Source organism: Nerophis lumbriciformis, linkage group LG19, assembly GCF_033978685.3.
Source record: "Nerophis lumbriciformis linkage group LG19, RoL_Nlum_v2.1, whole genome shotgun sequence".
NCBI lineage: Eukaryota > Metazoa > Chordata > Actinopteri > Syngnathiformes > Syngnathidae > Nerophis > Nerophis lumbriciformis.
The window spans coordinates 19076625-19095240 of NC_084566.2; the positions used below are offsets into that span (position 1 = coordinate 19076625).

An 18616-nucleotide genomic window follows, 5' to 3' on the forward strand; every position below is an offset into this window, starting at 1 on the left:
TATAGAACATTACACACAGTGCTCAGAAATCTATCAAAATGTTTTAGTACGACTTTGGTAAGCTATGAAGCCGCACCGCTTGATGGATTGTACTGTGCTTCAACATAGTATTATTATGGCGTGTATAAGGTAAAACATATTATCTGGCGTTTTGTTTCGAAATATTATGCAAAAGCAACTTTTAATACCATCTGGTACCTGCTGATCTGTATTTGGGATATGCATAAGTCCCGAAAATTTGCGCGCGTCCGCCTTTGTAGTCCGTGCCGACACCGTAGTCGATTTTTTTTTCTCTATCTTCTTGTTATGGGACATTCATCTTCTGCTGTTTGACGTTTCTAATATAAAGTAGTATAAAGTTCTTACTTATATCTGTCAGTAAACTCGCCATGAAAGCGCTAAAACAAACCGGTGTAGTGAGTTTACATTATTCACCCGAGAAACTTTAGTTATTAGAGAGTTCCGGTAGGACGGTTTTTCACGGGACACATTGTTATTGCACTAGTGAGCCATGGATGAGGAGATGCTGCTCCGTTATTGATTGAAGTAAAGTCTGAATGTCATTAAAACCGTTAGCTCCATCTTTTGACACTTCTTCCACTCCCGTCCTTGCACGCTACAACAAAGATAACGGGGAGAAGACGCTGTCGAAGAGGAGCCACGTAAATAAGACCGCCCACAAAACGGCGCATCCTGAAGCGACTGTCAGAAAGCGCCTTGAAGATAATCTGTAAAACATAATCTATGCAACATGTTGACCAAAGAACCACCATTACATGTTATGTAGACCACAAGGAAGTGTTTTCGATTTAGAAAAAAAATAGTAATAATATGACTCCTTTAATGCGCCTCATAATCCGGTGCGCCTTTGTATGAAAATAGACTTGACTAGACCCGCTCATCGGCAGTGCCCTTATAATCCGGTGCGCCCTATGGTCCGAAAAATACGGTAGCCTAGTTTGTACAGTGCTAACATTATTCTCATATTTTAACAGCAACACAGTGCTAAGTTATTTAATTTGCTAAAAGAAAAACAATCTAATTTACTGCTCATTTGCCTGTAGCTGATTGACACATAGTTGGCAGAGATCCAGGCGTTATGTTTATGTTACTACATACGTCAGCAGCTAAATTAGGAGCCTTTGTTTGCTTACTTACTAATAAAAGACAATGTGTCTAGTATGTTCACTATTTTATGTAAGGACAAACTTGCAATAAGAAACATATGTTTAATGTACCCTAAGATTTTTTGTTAAAATAAAGCCAATTATGCAATTTTTTGTGGTCCTCTTTATTTAGTAAAGTACCGAAAAGCATCAAAATACATTTTGGTACCGGTAACGGTACCAAAATGTATATTGGTATCGGGACAACCCTAATAAGCCCATGGTTCAACGCGGAAAAAAAAAAAGTAGCGGCATATAGTCCGAAAATTACGGTAATGTGCCACGCCACCTGTTCAATAAATATATTTTCTCCACCCTTTTCTTCAACAAAATAATACACTATAATACCATAATAATGCAATTCCAATTCAAAAAACCGAACCCAAACAACAACCCAAGCAACATTCAGAATAGCAATCAACAGAGCAATTGAGGTACACAAATATGACACAAAACAATCCAAAAGTTGTCAAACAAAAATGAATAATATCAACAGCAGTATCAATATTAATAAGAATTCCAACATAACAGTGATTAGAAATCCAATTTTTTTCCAATTAAATTGAAAAAAGTGCAGAGACTGAATCACTGACACCTGGGATTCTTTGTTTGGGCACTCCATTTCACGGAATGATACGCAGGCGTTTAACTTTTGTCAACATGTTTTGGTCGGAAACCAATTCCTCCAAAAAGTGGTGCGTACAAAAACCAAGGTATTGTCTTCTTCTATGTATCGCAAACACTGTTTTTGCATGGCTGTCATCCATCCAGTATTTTTGAGCAGAGCATTGCTGCGTTGATAATGGTAAGCCTGGAGCACACGCAGGTAGACGGGAATGTCTTTCTAACGGCTCTTGTCCGGTGTACATAATGACCGGGGGCGCCGCACAAATCAGACTCACCTCACGGCCAACCGGGACAGCTGGTGTGTTCCGCAATGAACCGCCAAAGGACAAATAAAAAGCCTTTTTCCTGAACTGATGTGTTCAAGTGCGTAATAGCGCGCCAACACTCTGGAATTAAACTTAACAGGAAGTGTCTCGACTTGTTCTGTCCTTTCCAAAGACACTGTAGTTGGCTTCAATGACTCGCAGGCATAATCAGAAGATTGAGCACGCTGATTGGATTATCACAGACCTTAATAAAGGAGAGTTACCTATTTACCATGTTTTTTCGACTCATTCTCCATCGCCCGTCTAATTGACTGAATAAGCCTCTGAATAAATTGCTTGAAGCTTTTTGCAATTAAAGTAATGACTTTATTCAGGTTTTCCCATCTGTGGCGGCGATAAGGACTCCAAGGTACCACAGTATCTCAACAAGCACAGCGTCTTTGTTTTATTCTAACGAGTATTATTCATTTACTTCATCCGGACAGACAATCTTCTGTGTTGGCTTGCATGCTCCATGCTGCTCCAAAATAAGGCGCCCCAGGGGGGGGACATTGAAAAATTGAGGTCAAAGGTTTAATTAAATCCAAACTCGGTGTTGGCGTGTCCGTTCGTGGGAGAATGCATTTAGGGAAAGGGTTGAGCAGGTGAACGTATGTAGCGTAATTCTCTGCTAATTTCACTTTGAGGTGGCAAAGTCTCATTATGAAGCGAAATGTTTGTCATCCCCGCCCATATGTGGATGAGAGACTATAATAACACAATACCATATTCAATCTTTGTCATGGTTTAATACAACCGGCAGATACCTGTCCTGACATGAATGATGATCATTGTTGAAGGCTTTTTTCCAATTAACCTTTATTGTCTCATTCCCAGCCATGGACATGCCATCAGAGTTGACCGCACTCAACATCACGCCACAAGGAGCCCTGCTGAGGTGGAACCCCCCTCTCTCCAACGTTGACAACTATGTAATAACACTCACACACAACCAAGGTAAGTTTTCCAGAATGTTCTGCTTATTCAGGCATTTTTTATTTTTTTATTTTCTATATTTCAATAGGCTTACTATACAAATGAAATGTCAAAATTATCTAGAATTGTCTTTATCGTCCTTGGGATTTTCAAGACCATAGGGCGCACCGGATTAGAAGGCGCATTGCAGATGAATGGTCTATTTTTTTACTTTTTTCATATGTTATGCGCACCGGATTATAGGGCGAATTAAAGAAGACTTTTTTTTTTTTTTTCTAAATATAAAACAATTCCTTGTGGTCTACATAACATGTGATGGTGGTTCTTTGGTCAAAATGTTGCATAGATTATGTTTTACAGATAATCTTCAAGCCGCTTTCTGACAGTCGCTTCTGGATGCGCCGTTTTATGGCGGGTCTTATTTACGTGGCTCACCTTCGGCAGCGTCTTTTCTCCGTCATCTTTGTTGTAGCGGCGTAGCGTGCAAGGACAGGAGTGGAAGAAGTGTCAAAAGATGGAGCTAACTGTTTAAATGACATTCAGACATTACTTAAATCAATAACGGAGCTTTATCTCCTCATCCAGAAACAACACCGGAAATGTGTCCCGTGAAAAAACGTCTGATAACTAAGGTTCCTTGGGTGAATAATATAAACTCACTACACCGGTATGTTTTAGCGCTTTCATGGCGAGTTTACTGACAGATAAAAGTAAGAACTTTACACTACTTTATATTAAAAATGGCAACAGTGGAAGATGAATGTCCCATAACAAGAAGATAGACAAAAAGAAGAAGCTTATCGACTATGATGTCTGCACGGACTACAATGGCGAACACGCGCAATTTTTCAGGACTTATACAGATCCCAAATACAGATCAGCAAGTACCAGAAGTTAAGAAAAATTGATTTTGTATAATGATGCGAAACAAAACGCCAGATAATATGCCTTACCTTATACACACACCATAATAATACTCGTATGTTTAATGCGCCGACAATCCTTCAAGCGGTGCGGCTTCATAGCTTACCAAAGTCGTACTGAAACATTTTGATAGATTTTTGAGTGCTGTGTGTAATGTTCTACTTTTTCAATGGAATATTTAAAATGTTGGTGTTGTTTACTTGAGACATATTGCCATCATAGTGCAGTCTACACGTATCTCTTATGTTTGACTGCCATCTACTGGTCAGACTTATACCATGTACCAAATAAAATAGCTTCGAGGTGGGTAATCTCAACCAAACTTATTCCGTACATTAGGCGCACTGGGTTATAATGCGCACTGTCGATTTTTGAGAAAAAAAAAGATTTTAAGTGCGCCTTATAGTCTGAAAAATATAGTAATTTATGTCTCTTGTCACTAAACAGCAGCTCCCCAGTGCCGGCAGCATTTATGCCGCTCAAAACCATGACATTACCTGCACCACCGTGCTTGACAAGCAAGACTTATCTTGCTACATGAGATGGATTTGATACTTTTTAACAAATTCCGTAAATTTACCTGAATTGTTTTCTTCTACTGCTCTAATGTTAAAATCAGGCATGCTTGATAGAATGCGTTCAAAAGTAAGGCTCAACGTTTCAAATGGTGCTAGCTCGATGCTAATTCACATTGGATATGCAATGCATTGATGATTGCACAGGGACATTTCGACACCTCCAACTGTAAGATGCGCATTACAATAAAACAGCTGGTGTGCAATAAGTACAATACTTACTGGCTAACATTTTGTTATGATCAACAAAAGTCAAGATCAGCACATTCAACCTATCGGCAAAGACGACTTCCTGATTACGGCAACACACAGAGGACAAACTGAAATGAATGCATACTTAGGAATGAGACTCAGATGTTAAGAAAACAAGATTTAACATATTGACAGCACAGTTATTGTTATCAACTCAGTATTAAATCTTGAATGAAATGTTTATTACCACATGAACACACACAAAAATACCAAAATATGGTACAGTTTAGTACCAATAATGATTCCCAGTGGTTAGTAGCGTATCGGTTCAAATGTGAAAAGTATCCACCCCAGCTTGCTCCAAAGTACCGTATTTTTCAGACTATAAGGCGCATTTAAAATCCTTTAATTTTCTCAAAAATCGACAATGCGCCTAATGTACGGCATAATTCTGGTTGTGCTTACTGGCCTCGAAGCAGTAGATGGCAGTCATACATAAGAGATACGTGTAGACTGCAATAAGATGGCAGTAAACAACAGCAAAACTTTTATTAAATGTTCCATTGAGAATATAGAACATTACACACGGCGCTCAAAAATCTGTCAAAATGTTTTAAGTACGACTTCGGTAAGCTATGAAGCTGCACCGCTTGATGGATTGTCGGAGCATTAAACATACGAGTATCATTATGGTGTGTGTGTATAAGGACCGCAAAATGGCACCTATTAGCAGACATATTACCTGGCGTTTTGTTTTGTAATATTATGCAAAAACAAATTGTTTTACCTTCTGGTACCTGCAGATGTGTATTTGGGATCTGCATAAGTACTGAAAATGTACGCGGGTCCGCAATTTTAATCCAGTGAGCCCAAAGGTCGGAAAAATACGGTATTCACTTGTGTTGCCAGGAATTTAGTCATTTTCAGTGGATAACAAATATATCCTGCTTTATACTGATTTCTGTAATGCACCATAAGTTTCATTTGCAGTATTGTTCCTTGAGAAGATACATTAAAGAAATGGTTGGTGACTTTGTGTGATAGTGTGGCTGCACACAAGTTCATTGCAGAACCCATTGTGCTAAATAGCAGTATCTGGTATAACTAAAGAATACAATGGCCACCAGCGCGGGCTCTGGGAAGTAAAAAGTTTCAAAGGGCAGATTTAACAGAGCAGACCATATATTGATGCTGCTGTCAGCGTGATGCATGGTCGTTTCATAAAAGGTGTTACTGTAATTAATTTTGACTTACTAGCTCATTAAAGAGAACCACTCTCCCTGTGCTGTCTGCACAATTAAAGGATTAACCGCAGCATGCCGTATCCCCCTACAGATGGGGGCAGCTGTAGGGTCCATTGGGTTTTTTAGATTTATTTTTGTTCATTCAGGGGCACTGAGGAGGGATGCGATATAGCAGGTACCGCCAAGGTTTTTCCCATTTAGAGTGTGAGGTATCTTCCGAGGCAACACGGAGCTATTTGTCTCACCCTCAGTATACTTCATCATACCTGGTTGAGCTTCTAAGGCCGGGCCAAAAACATTGCATTTACCACACGGTACGTTTTTTTTTGTTTGTTTTTTGCGATGCACTCCGTGTCCTCACCGTCTTGACAGCCTTTTACAGATTGGTAAAAGATAGCCGTATCGGCCTTTCAAGGTCTGTTTAGAATTTGCTCCCTGAACCGTCCAATACAAAGCAAAACCGCTCTTGCAACTGCTTCTAAGTACCTCAGTTTATGTAAGCTAAATTTTAAGCTACATTTATTGTGACGTTATGCTTAGTACATTGAGCACACCCCTTATGGTTGTGGAATTCACATTAGTCGCATAATTTTGGTCTTGACCTCTGTATATATGATGAGATTATCGCAGATCTTCAAGATGCAACCTTTTAATTAAATTTCAACAATAGGATATTCAGACTGATTTGGTGGATTAAAAGATTCCTTTTTTTTTTTTTATAAATGAAATTGTATATGGGTAGATTTTGAAATGTACTGTATTTTGTATATTATATGATGATGTACAGTATATTTGAACTGTGGGTGCCTGTCCATAAGATTTGTGCTTCTAGGGATGACCTTTTTGCAGAACGGACTCTGATATTAACAGAAGAAACAATAATGTAATACAAAATTATGTCTGTCTATAAATAAATACATTTTTTTAAAAAATGTCCATTCCAAAAGTCAGACTGGGACCGAAGCATTAAAATAACTAAATGTATTTTCCCATAAAAAAAATAATGCAAATTCAGTCAAATGTAATAAAAATAATATAATATAGAGGACAATTATAGTTGTATATGCAGTAAACAATGTAAATCACCTACAGTACAAAATGACGCATGAAATGGATAAATGATTATTTAACATTACTCTGAACATTATTGAAGACTCTTGCTGGTGAAAATGATGAGCAGTGATGGTACAGTAGGTGGCCCTGCCCTAAACCAGAACACACGCTGCACATAAGTTCCCATGTTACATGAAAAAGCACACGTAGAATGTCTTTTAACGAATGACAGGGCGCTTCATGTGAAACGCATTCCGAGCCGCCTCCTGCCTCGTCATTGATAATAATAAAATAGCAAGCTGCTCTGGTGGCGTATAGCTTTAGTGATTGTTTTGTAGTACAGAAAGTGCAGGTTTCAAATTCAAGTCGAAGTCACAGTAATTGGATTTATTCATGTGTTTTGATGACGTAAAAAAATATTTTGCAATAAAGAAGTCATTATTGTACAATATATTTCCCATGAATTTGTTTTAGCACAAGCAATGCATCAAATTAAATTCAAGCTTGATTAAAAAATGTATACAAGTTGTTTTACATATGTAAAACAAGTGTGGAAAAAAAATGTGGAAAAATCCTGTTTAGGACCCTAATCTATCTAGGTCAGGGGTCGGCAACCCAAAACGTTGAAAAAGCCATATTGGACCAAAAATACAAAAAACAAATCTTTCTGGAGCCGCAAAAAATGAAAAGTTTGTAATGAAGGCAACACATGACGCAAGTGCCTATATTAGCTATAACAGCCTACTATCAAAATGACTATGTGTCGCAGGCTGAAGCAAGTCGTCATTGACAGAAATGTTTGCTCTGGTCTGGAACAACATGGCACACAAACAACGAAGTGAAATGCAGCCAATATTACATACAGATAATGTGTCATGAGACATGCAAAACTAAATTATATACAAAGAGGATAAACGTAAAGGATATTAAATGAGCTCAAATATACCTACAAATGAGGCATAATGATGCAATATGTACATACAGCTAGCCTAAATAGCATGTTAGCAGTCATGCACTGACCAAATATGCCTGATTAGCACTCCAACAAGTCAATAACATCAACAAAGCGCACCTTTGCGCATTCACGCACAGTATAAAACTTTTGGTGGACAAAATGAGACAAAGAAGATTTTACATGTAAACAAACTGTTGAGTCACAGCCCACACTATGGTGAGGTCAAGAACCGCCGAAATTAGTAGGACAAAACGATGTTCACCAAATCCTCTCATCGGTGAAACATACACACAAACATATTAAACAGTGGACTTTCTAACAATTGGGAAGGTTTGTGTCATGTTTGTCCTCGAAAAAAAAACATACTAAAACAAACAACAACAAAAAATGTTCCCCTATCTTTTTCCAATTTTCAATCTTTTTTTATAAATGCTCCAGGGAGCCACTAGGGCAGCACTAAAGAGCCGCATGCGGCTCAAGACCCGCGGGTTGCTGACCCCTGATCTAGGTACACAAATGCCACCTTTTTACTTTGCTACAAGTTTTTTCTTTAATTCAATAGTGTTTCTCACCCTCTTTTTCAAAGGGCTGACACTTGCAACTTACTTTGGCCCGTGATCAATAAAAAAAGCGAAGAGACTAAGTCACCTAGGCGTGAGATTCTTTATTTGCGTACTCATTCCACAGGCAAACGGACTAGCGCAATGTTTGGTCGTACAATAATGTGGATTTTTTTTCCCGAAATGCGAATCATATGAAGAATAGAGCGTTCAACGTTAATATGTTTGTTGAAATGTGATTATATGCATAAGTGTAGATATGTATATGTATTTGTATATGTACAGTATGTGTATATGTATGTTTTTACAGTGAATGCATATGTACAGTATGTATACATGTATGTTTGTACAGTGAATGTATATGTACAGTGTGTGTATATGTATGTTTGTACAGTGAATGTGTATGTACAGTATGTGTGTATGTATGTTTGTACAGTGAATGTATATGCACATGTATGTTTGTATAGTGAATGTATACAGGTAAAAGCCAGTAAATTAGAATATTTTGAAAAACTTGATTTATTTCAGTAATTGCATTCAAAAGGTGTAACTTGTACATTATATTTATTCATTGCACACAGACTGATGCATTCAAATGTTTATTTCATTTAATTTTGATGATTTGAAGTGGCAACAAATGAAAATCCAAAATTCCGTGTGTCACAAAATTAGAATATTACTTAAGGCTAATACAAAAAAGGGATTTTTAGAAATGTTGGCCAACTGAAAAGTATGAAAATGAAAAATATGAGCATGTACAATACTCAATACTTGGTTGGAGCTCCTTTTGCCTCAATTACTGCGTTAATGCGGCGTGGCATGGAGTCGATGAGTTTCTGGCACTGCTCAGGTGTTATGAGAGCCCAGGTTGCTCTGATAGTGGCCTTCAACTCTTCTGCGTTTTTGGGTCTGGCATTCTGCATCTTCCTTTTCACAATACCCCACAGATTTTCTATGGGGCTAAGGTCAGGGGAGTTGGCGGGCCAATTTAGAACAGAAATACCATGGTCTGTAAACCAGGCACGGGTAGATTTTGCGCTGTGTGCAGGCGCCAAGTCCTGTTGGAACTTGAAATCTCCATCTCCATAGAGCAGGTCAGCAGCAGGAAGCATGAAGTGCTCTAAAACTTGCTGGTAGACGGCTGCGTTGACCCTGGATCTCAGGAAACAGAGTGGACCGACACCAGCAGATGACATGGCACCCCAAACCATCACCCAACCATGCAAATTTTGCATTTCCTTTGGAAATCGAGGTCCCAGAGTCTGGAGGAAGACAGGAGAGGCACAGGATCCACGTTGCCTGAAGTCTAGTGTAAAGTTTCCACCATCAGTGATGGTTTGGGGTGCCATGTCATCTGCTGGTGTCGGTCCACTCTGTTTCCTGAGATCCAGGGTCAACGCAGCCGTCTACCAGCAAGTTTTAGAGCACTTCATGCTTCCTGCTGCTCACCTGCTCTATGGAGATGGAGATTTCAAGTTCCAACAGGACTTGGCGCCTGCACACAGCGCAAAATCTACCCGTGCCTGGTTTACGGACCATGGTATTTCTGTTCTAAATTGGCCCGGCAACTCCCCTGACCTTAGCCCCATAGAAAATATGTGGGGTATTGTGAAAAGGAAGATGCAGAATGCCAGACCCAAAAACGCAGAAGAGTTGAAGGCCACTATCAGAGCAACCTGGGCTCTCATAACACCTGAGCAGTGCCAGAAACTCATTGACTCCATGCCACGCCGCATTAACGCAGTAATTGAGGCAAAAGGAGCTCCAACCAAGTATTGAGTATTGTACATGCTCATATTTTTCATTTTCATACTTTTCAGTTGGCCAACATTTCTAAAAATCCCTTTTTTGTATTAGCCTTAAGTAATATTCTAATTTTGTGACAAACGGAATTTTGGATTTTCATTTGTTGCCACTTCAAATCATCAAAATTAAATGAAATAAACATTTGAATGCATCAGTCTGTGTGCAATGAATAAATATAATGTACAAGTTACACCTTTTGAATGCAATTACTGAAATAAATCAAGTTTTTCAAAATATTCTAATTTACTGGCTTTTACCTGTATGTACATGTATGTGTATATGTATGTTTGTACAGTGAATGTGCGTGTGGATGTATGAACTTTGAATGTGTAAGTATGTACTGTATTTGTGTATGTATGTGGGAGCGTAGGTACCTATGTATGTATACATGTATGAATAACTGTGTGTATGTGAGTATATTCCATATTTTTCGGACTATAAGTCGCAGTTTTTTTCATAGTTTGGCCGGGGGTGCGATTTATACTCAGGAGCGACTTATGTGTGAAATTATGAACACTTTACCGTAAAATATCAAATAATATTATTTAGCTCATTCACGCAAGAGACTAGACCAGGGGTCGGCAACCCAAAATGTTGAAAGAGCCATATTGGACCAAAAATATAAAAACAAATCTGTCTGGAGCCGCAAAAAAATAAAAGCCATATTACATACAGATAGTGTGTCATGAGATATAAATTGAATTAAGAGGACTTAAAGGAAACTAAATGACCTCAAATATAGCTACAAATGAGGCATAATGACGCAATATGTACATATAGCTAGCCTAAATAGCATGTTAGCATCGATTAGCTTGCAGTCATGCACTGACCAAATATGTTTGATTAGCACTCCACACCAGTCAATAACATCAACAAAACTCACCTTTGTGCATTCACGCACAACGTTAAAAGTTTGGTGTACAAAATGAGGCAGAAAAAGAAGTGGCATAAAACACGTCCTAGAAAGTCGGAGAAAGTTATACATGTAAACAAACTAAGGTGAGTTCAAGGACCGCTTAAATTAGTAGGACAAAACGGCGCTCACCAAATACTCAAATCAGCGAAGCACGTTTAATATAAACAGTGTGCTTTATAACAATTAGGGAGGTTTGTGTCATGTTTGTCCTCCTACAGAAACCATATTAAAACAAAAACAAAATTTTTTTCCCCTTATCTTTTTCCATTTTTCATACATTTTTTAAAAAGCTCCAGAGAGCCACTAGGGCGGCGCTAAAGAGCCGCATGCGGCTCGAGAGCCGCGGATTGCCGACCCCTGGACTAGACGTATAAGATTTCTTGGGATTTAGTGATTAGGAGTGACAGATTGTTTGGTAAACGTACAGCATGTTCTATATGTTACAGTTATTTGAATGACTCTTACCATAATATGTTACGTTAACATACCAGGCACGTTCTCAGTTGGTTATTTATGCCTCATATAACGTACACTTATTCAGCCTGTTGTTCACTATTCTTTATTTATTTTAAATTGCCTTTCAAATGTCTATTCTTGGTGTTGGGTTTTATCAAATAAATTTCCCCAAAAAATGCGATTTATACTCCAGTGCGACTTATATGTTTTTTTCCTTCTTTATTATGCATTTTCGGCCGGTGCGACTTATACTCCGGAGTGACTTATACTCCGAAAAATACGGTATGTATATATGTATGTACAATATATTTGACGTTCATTAGAGCATTCAAAAACCAAGGTACCACTCTAATTGACATGCACAATGTTCTCCTCAGCCACTGTTGGGAGTCATTAACTCTTAGCCCCAGGACTATCAGGATACTTTACTTCGCCCACGGTGGCATTTTATTCACAAGTAATTCCTGATTTTAAACACCGGTCCTCTAACATCAAGGAGGAGGATTAATATAATGATTAATTAAGGCACATAGTTTGATTCCATCATCTGTCTGATTTAAAACCACGTTGGTAAGTTAAAATTGTGCCCGAGCAAACACAAGCTGTAACACAAGCTGTTGTAATAAAGATAATTACATTTTGGGGGGGGTACTGTATCAGTAACATATTGCAGCAGCATTATTTTGAGGCTTGATATAGCTGTCAAAAGTGAAACGTCTCTTGCTCGCAACCATTATTCATTCACTGTCTGATTTTATTGAACTGGCAAAAAGAAATGTCAAGGGAGGCCTGCATGGTTTTCGTTATTTCATCATTTTGTTTGTCCAGATAGAACTATTTTGCTCAGCTCATAGCTACAACGTGCACACTAAACCGCACTGCCAATGCAACGATGCAGACAGCAGTCGTAGTTTGTCTCCGGTTTGGAAACTATTGTTATGTTGTTTTTACTTGTGTTTTCAAAGTGACAGCAGATACCTTCCTGGTGGAGGGCAACAAGCAGGAGCACCAGCTGTCCAACCTGAAGCCCAGCACGTCCTACTCGGTAGCCCTCTATGCCACCAAGGGACCCCTCACCAGTGGCACTGTCATCGCCAACCTCCAAACACGTAAGAGCTTTTTCTCCATAGTGTCAGCATGAGGTGTTACTCAATGGAAGTGTTTATTCATGGCATTATTGTGTCTATAAATGGAAAAAAAAAAAAAAAGTAGTTGGATGAATTAGAATGCATCTATATAAATGAAAGCAGGTCATAATTGGATTCTGAAATGTGAAAAATCATTATGTCCACTAGGGTTGTACGGTATACCGGTACTGGTATCGTACCGCGGTACTAATCAATCAAAAACGGTACTATACTCTGTTTGAATAGTACCGGTTCCCGGGCATGACGGCGCGTCGTCACGTCATGACATTGCTGGTTTTGCGAGCACAGGAGCATGTTCGGCAGCGCACAATCATGGAGTACTTACAAGCAGACACAGTGTGTAGACAGAAAAGGGAGAATGGAAACATTTTGGCCCAAAAACTAAAGATAAAGATGAAGTTATAACACTGAAACGCCATCAGGAAGAGGTGCTTTTAGACATGGCTAGCTAGCTAGCGGCGAATGTCCATTTGCATTCGGCAGTGTTTTAGCTACTTCTAAATCACTAATCCTCGCCTCCAGGGCGACGAATAAAGTATGTTTCGTACAAGTATCATCCCTGCAGGACGAGGAATAGCTAAACATGCTTCACTACACACCATAGGAGGACACGATAGCTAACCGCTAACAGCAAGCTAGCACCCTGAATGTTAACAAATACCATGGGTGGATCTACACCTGACATCCACTGTAATGATACCAAGTACAAGAGCGTATCTGGTCGATACTACTATGATTACATCTATAGTTTTTACTGTCACAAAATCTTGTTTCCTTTTTAAAAAATTCATATTATGTTTATAAACTCAGGAAAAGGGATGGCGTGGCGCAGTGCAAGAATGGCCGTGCGCGACCCGAGGGTCCCTGGTTCAATCCCCACCTAGTACCAACCTCGTCATGTCCGTTGTGTCCTGAGCAAGACACTTCACCCTTGCTCCTGATGGGTGCTGGTTAGCGCCTTGCATGGCAGCTCCCTCCATCAGTATGTGAATGTGTGTGTGAATGGGTAAATGTGGAAGTAGTGTCAAAGCGCTTTGAGTACCTTGAAGGTAGAAAAGCGCTATACAAGTACAACCCATTTATTTATTTATTTATCATTTAAATACGTCCCTGGACACATGAGGACTTTGAATATGACGAATGACTTGGTATCGAATTGATACCTAAATTTGTGGTATCATCCAAAACTAATGTAAAGTATCAAACAACAGAAGAATAAGTGATTATTACATTTTAACAGACATGTAGATAGAACATGTTAAAAGAGAAAGTAAGCAGATATTAACAGTAAATGAACAAAGTGGATCAATAATCAATTTTTACAGCTTGTCCCTCATAATTTTGACAAAATAGAATGAGAAATGACACAATATGTTACTGCATACGTCAGCAGACTAATTAGGGGCCTTTGTTTGCTTACTTACTACTAAAAGACAAGTTGTCTAGTATGTTCACTATTTTATTTAAGGACAAAAAGAAACATATGTTTAATGTACCGTAGGATTTTTTGTTAAAATAAAGCTAATAACGGCCTTTTTTTTTGTGGTCCCCTTTATTTAGAAAAGTACCAAAAAGTATCGAAATACATTTTGGTACCGGCACTAACATATTGGTATCGGGACAACACTAATGTCCACAGAAGTGAACATTTGCTTTTGGTCTATTTCTTTTGTCGGACTTGGACATTTTGGGAGTAAAAAAAAAATTAGAACCCTTGTGTACAAAACAAAAATATGAATTACTAATTACTAATACAATACTAATTTTGAAACTTTAATAATGATTGGCAGTGCGTGAATAATTAACAAGAACAGTGCCTTGACATATTGTAGGAGTGTGGTATGGTACTGTATTACAGTTACAATATGATACATCACATTCAAGTTTAATTGGTTTTGTGACGAAGCTGTTAACCCAAAACACTTGTATCTCAAACCAATGTTTGCCATTAAAATAAAATGAAATTCACGTAATGTGTGCTGGGTCCCCCATAAAAACAACACAATTTAATGCGTAACTTGCTTTTAAATTGGAAAAGCTAACTTCTAGATAACAAATATAGTATAAAAACTAATTACATTAGTTTTATGAAGTATTGTGATTATAATGTACAGCATTGGAGAGCAGACTTCTATGGTATGGCCTGCGAGCTGCTTCTCTGTCAAACACACTATCAGCAGCTGTAAATACTTACTTTAACTGACAGAATGGCACTTTTACTTTCAGACATTCACCCAGCTGCAACTGCAGTGAGCCAACTCGTCCGAAGGATGGCGCCATAGCACAAATAATATATAAAAAATTAATGAAAACTATTTGCTTTATGGCCATCAGCAAAGAAAAATCCATAAATTAACCGCACCGTTTTATTAGTAGCAAGGTTCAAAGGGTAGGAAAAAAAAAGTCCGGCTTATAGCCTGGAATTTACGGTATATAAAATTGATGTTTTTAGATGTTTTTTAGAGGGCTTTATAGACAGAATAGATTGTGTACCCTTTACCTGCATTGTTTTTTACTATTTAGATTACACAGAAAAGAGAAATACTTGTGCGTTCTCTTTTCACATACGGACCGCGTATGAGTCTTCAAAAAATGCAGTTCTCTTTCGACTTAGACTTAATTTTTTAACAAGGACAGTACATATTGATTAACACACACATGTAAATATGCAAGATTGTAGCCGGTGGCTAATTTCAAATTTTTCGTCACTGTGGCAATTGATGCCAAACACTTAAAAACAGCACCAAACAACAGGACAAAAAAGCCATGTGCAACAATTAAACAATAATAATAGCACGTACAAAAGGACTAAAAAAATTTAAAAAGATACATCAAACATCCATGCATTTTCTACCGCTTGTCCCTTTTGGGGTCGCGGGGGGTGCTGGAGCCTATCTCAGCTGCATTCGGGCGGAAGGCGGTTTACACCCTGGACAAGTCGCCACCTCATCACAGGGCCAACACAGATAGACAGACAACATTCACACTCACATTCACACACTAGGGCCAATTTAGTGTTGCCAATCAACCTATCCCCAGGTGCATGTTTTTGGCGGTGGGAGGAAGCCGGAGTACCCGGAGGGAACCCACGCAGACGGGTACAACATGCAAACTCCACACAGAAAGATCCCGAGCCTGAGATTGAACTCAGGCTCGGACATATTACCTTCGTATTGTGAGGCACATGCACTAACCCCTGTTCCACCTTGCTGCCCAAACATTAAACAATAAACCAAATTACTAATCAGGTGAAAAATAGCTGGTTCATATCTCACAAAATCCATAAGATTGGGCACTTGTAAGCCAAGGTTCCACTTTGTGATGTTCTAAACAGCATAATCAGATGTTGTAGGTGATTGGCAAACTGGCCCTGAATACTGACCACTTGCGACTCCTTGAATTATATCCACGATTTCGAGTGAGTCAGGAACGAAACGAGGTAGCTAAGTTAAAACTTTGCAAACTTTTTGGGCTGTTTGAAAAATGTTTTTCTAAAAAACTAAGTTTCCTGTTTTAAAATTCCTGGAGCAGATCCCACATTTGAGCAATGACAATATTCTGTATGAGAGCAGGGCTGCAGAGGCTTATAAACATCAATGGGACTACGAACGGGGTGAAAAATCAACTTTGAACTATTCCAGGGCTCTACATGCACAACTCGATACATGAATAAACAAATGTTCCTGGCACAGTCTTGGAAACAAGACGTTCTTTCTAGCGTGTCATGTGCCTCTTGCTCACAGGAACCAGGAGAATTTATTGTCTTTCGTTTTGGAGCGTAAGGACGTGATAATCAGTATTCTTTTGATAAGATGTTCCAACAGGACACGACCAAGAAATGAGAGAGTTTTTTAAACCATAAATTAATTGAACTTATTATTAACCATTAAACCAAACTCCTTAATTTTGCATTCCATCCATGATATCTGTCTATTACCTGGCCGCTTCTATGTTAGCTAAATCTTTGTTTATAATGTATATTTTCTGCTGGATCTATTCTTTATTTTATGCTGCCTTTTTTTTTGCTGCAACTGTTACTGTACACTGTAATATTGTACATGGTAATTGGGATTTGTTATATATTGTATATACTATATACAAATATAATACAATAATATAATATATCAGTACATATTATATACTGTGTATATAATATGTACATATTACATATGTTATATTTTTTATTGCTACTATGGTACATTTTTAGTCTACTTTATACCTGCATTATCCTTTCCATCCTTACCCTTCCCATCCTTTGAAACTAAGCTACTGTGTGGAACAATTTCCCTTGTGGATCAATAAAGTTTGTCTAAGTCAGGGGTGTCCAAACTTTTTCCACTGAGAGCCGCACACGGTAAAATCAAAGCATGCGGGGGGGAATTTCGATATTTTTCATATTCAAACCATAACAAAATATATGGATTTTTTTTTTTTTTTACCTTTAGGGTCTAAGTCATTAAAATGTTATAAACAAGTCAAATTATTATTTTTGTATTTTTTACTTAACGCTTACAGTAAATCAACTTCAGGTTAAAATAAAGTAAAAAAAAACAAAAAAAAACTAAAAGGTGGTATGCCTTTTCTCTGAAAGACAACTTTGTTTTTTATTTTAAAAAAAACTTAAATATGCAGTATTTCCCCCACTGCCCAAAATATTCACAAAACAATGTTTGATGTGAAGTAATTAGAGCCTTAAAAAGATTAATAATGTTTTTGTATGGCAACCACACAATATATGCAATATTTTTCACATAAAACATTTTTTAGTGAAATATTTGAAATAATTAATAATTAATAATAAAATAACCTTGAATTCATTATAACATAGATTTATTTTTTTTGAGCATTGGCAAAAAAAGAAAAAAAAAACAGCCTGCATGCCAGCTTTTGTGTCAACATTGCAACTTTTTCTAGTTAGATTTCACCTCATTCCACTTTTTTTAATGTTTTTTTTTATTTTTGCAAATTTCGAGAATGTGGGGGCGGGCTGGTAAACAATTAGCTGCGGGCCGCAAATGGCCCCCGGGCCGCACTTTGGACACCCCTGGTCTAAGTCTAATTCTAAGTCTAATTGCTAAGAGGACAGTAAGTAAGAGGAATTGTCTGTTAAATGTGTAAATCTCATTTAGTTAGATTATTATTTGTCACAAAAAAGCTACATAATTCAGTTAAATGTACAGTAGCTGTAACACTCAAACTTAAACCACATGAACTGTTTGGGCCCAAAAATATATTCAAACCCTGGTCATGTTTTCGGTTAAATATTGGTCATACGTGTGCAGCGGCTCTGGGTTGTGTTGTGTCCTACCACTCTAATCTTTGGAATGAAAGGCGAGCGTGCTGACCATTGAGATAAAAGCCCGGGCTATCCACTCAAATAGCCAGCAGCACACTCTTGAAGTTGTCAGGGCGTGAGGTTTACCGACGTACACACTGGCTGGTTGTATTTGTTTCTAACATGCTTAACAGCTTACTTTGAAAAATACCATACTTTTACTATTACACAATGACCGAAGAGGAGTAGGAAGAGGCAGAGCATTTTTAATTCTACCCATTTTCCATGTCTCAGCACTTACTGATAATTTGTTCACTTCTTGGTTTTAAAACATTGCCATAAGGATAACATCATAATAATATTAGTAATGATAATAATAATAAATAAGACAGAAATAATACAATATTTGTATTTAAAAATACATGTTAAAAATAAAAAATATTTTTCTAGAATTGTCATCCCTCACCACATCGCGTTT

The 18616-nt window shown here is 38.0% G+C and overlaps 1 protein-coding gene across 6 annotated transcripts in view; it reads left to right on the forward strand.

Annotated features, from left to right (window-relative positions):
• Positions 1 to 18616, forward strand: part of tnr (tenascin R (restrictin, janusin)) — a 419906-nt gene that overhangs the window by 353487 nt on the left and 47803 nt on the right. For all 6 annotated transcript variants that reach the window (XM_061979400.2, XM_061979405.2, XM_061979402.2 and 3 more), the window contains 2 exons: positions 2936 to 3055; positions 12681 to 12824. In XM_061979400.2, coding sequence (XP_061835384.2) covers positions 2936 to 3055; positions 12681 to 12824 — 264 coding nt within the window. The remainder of the gene's footprint in view (positions 1 to 2935; positions 3056 to 12680; positions 12825 to 18616) is intronic.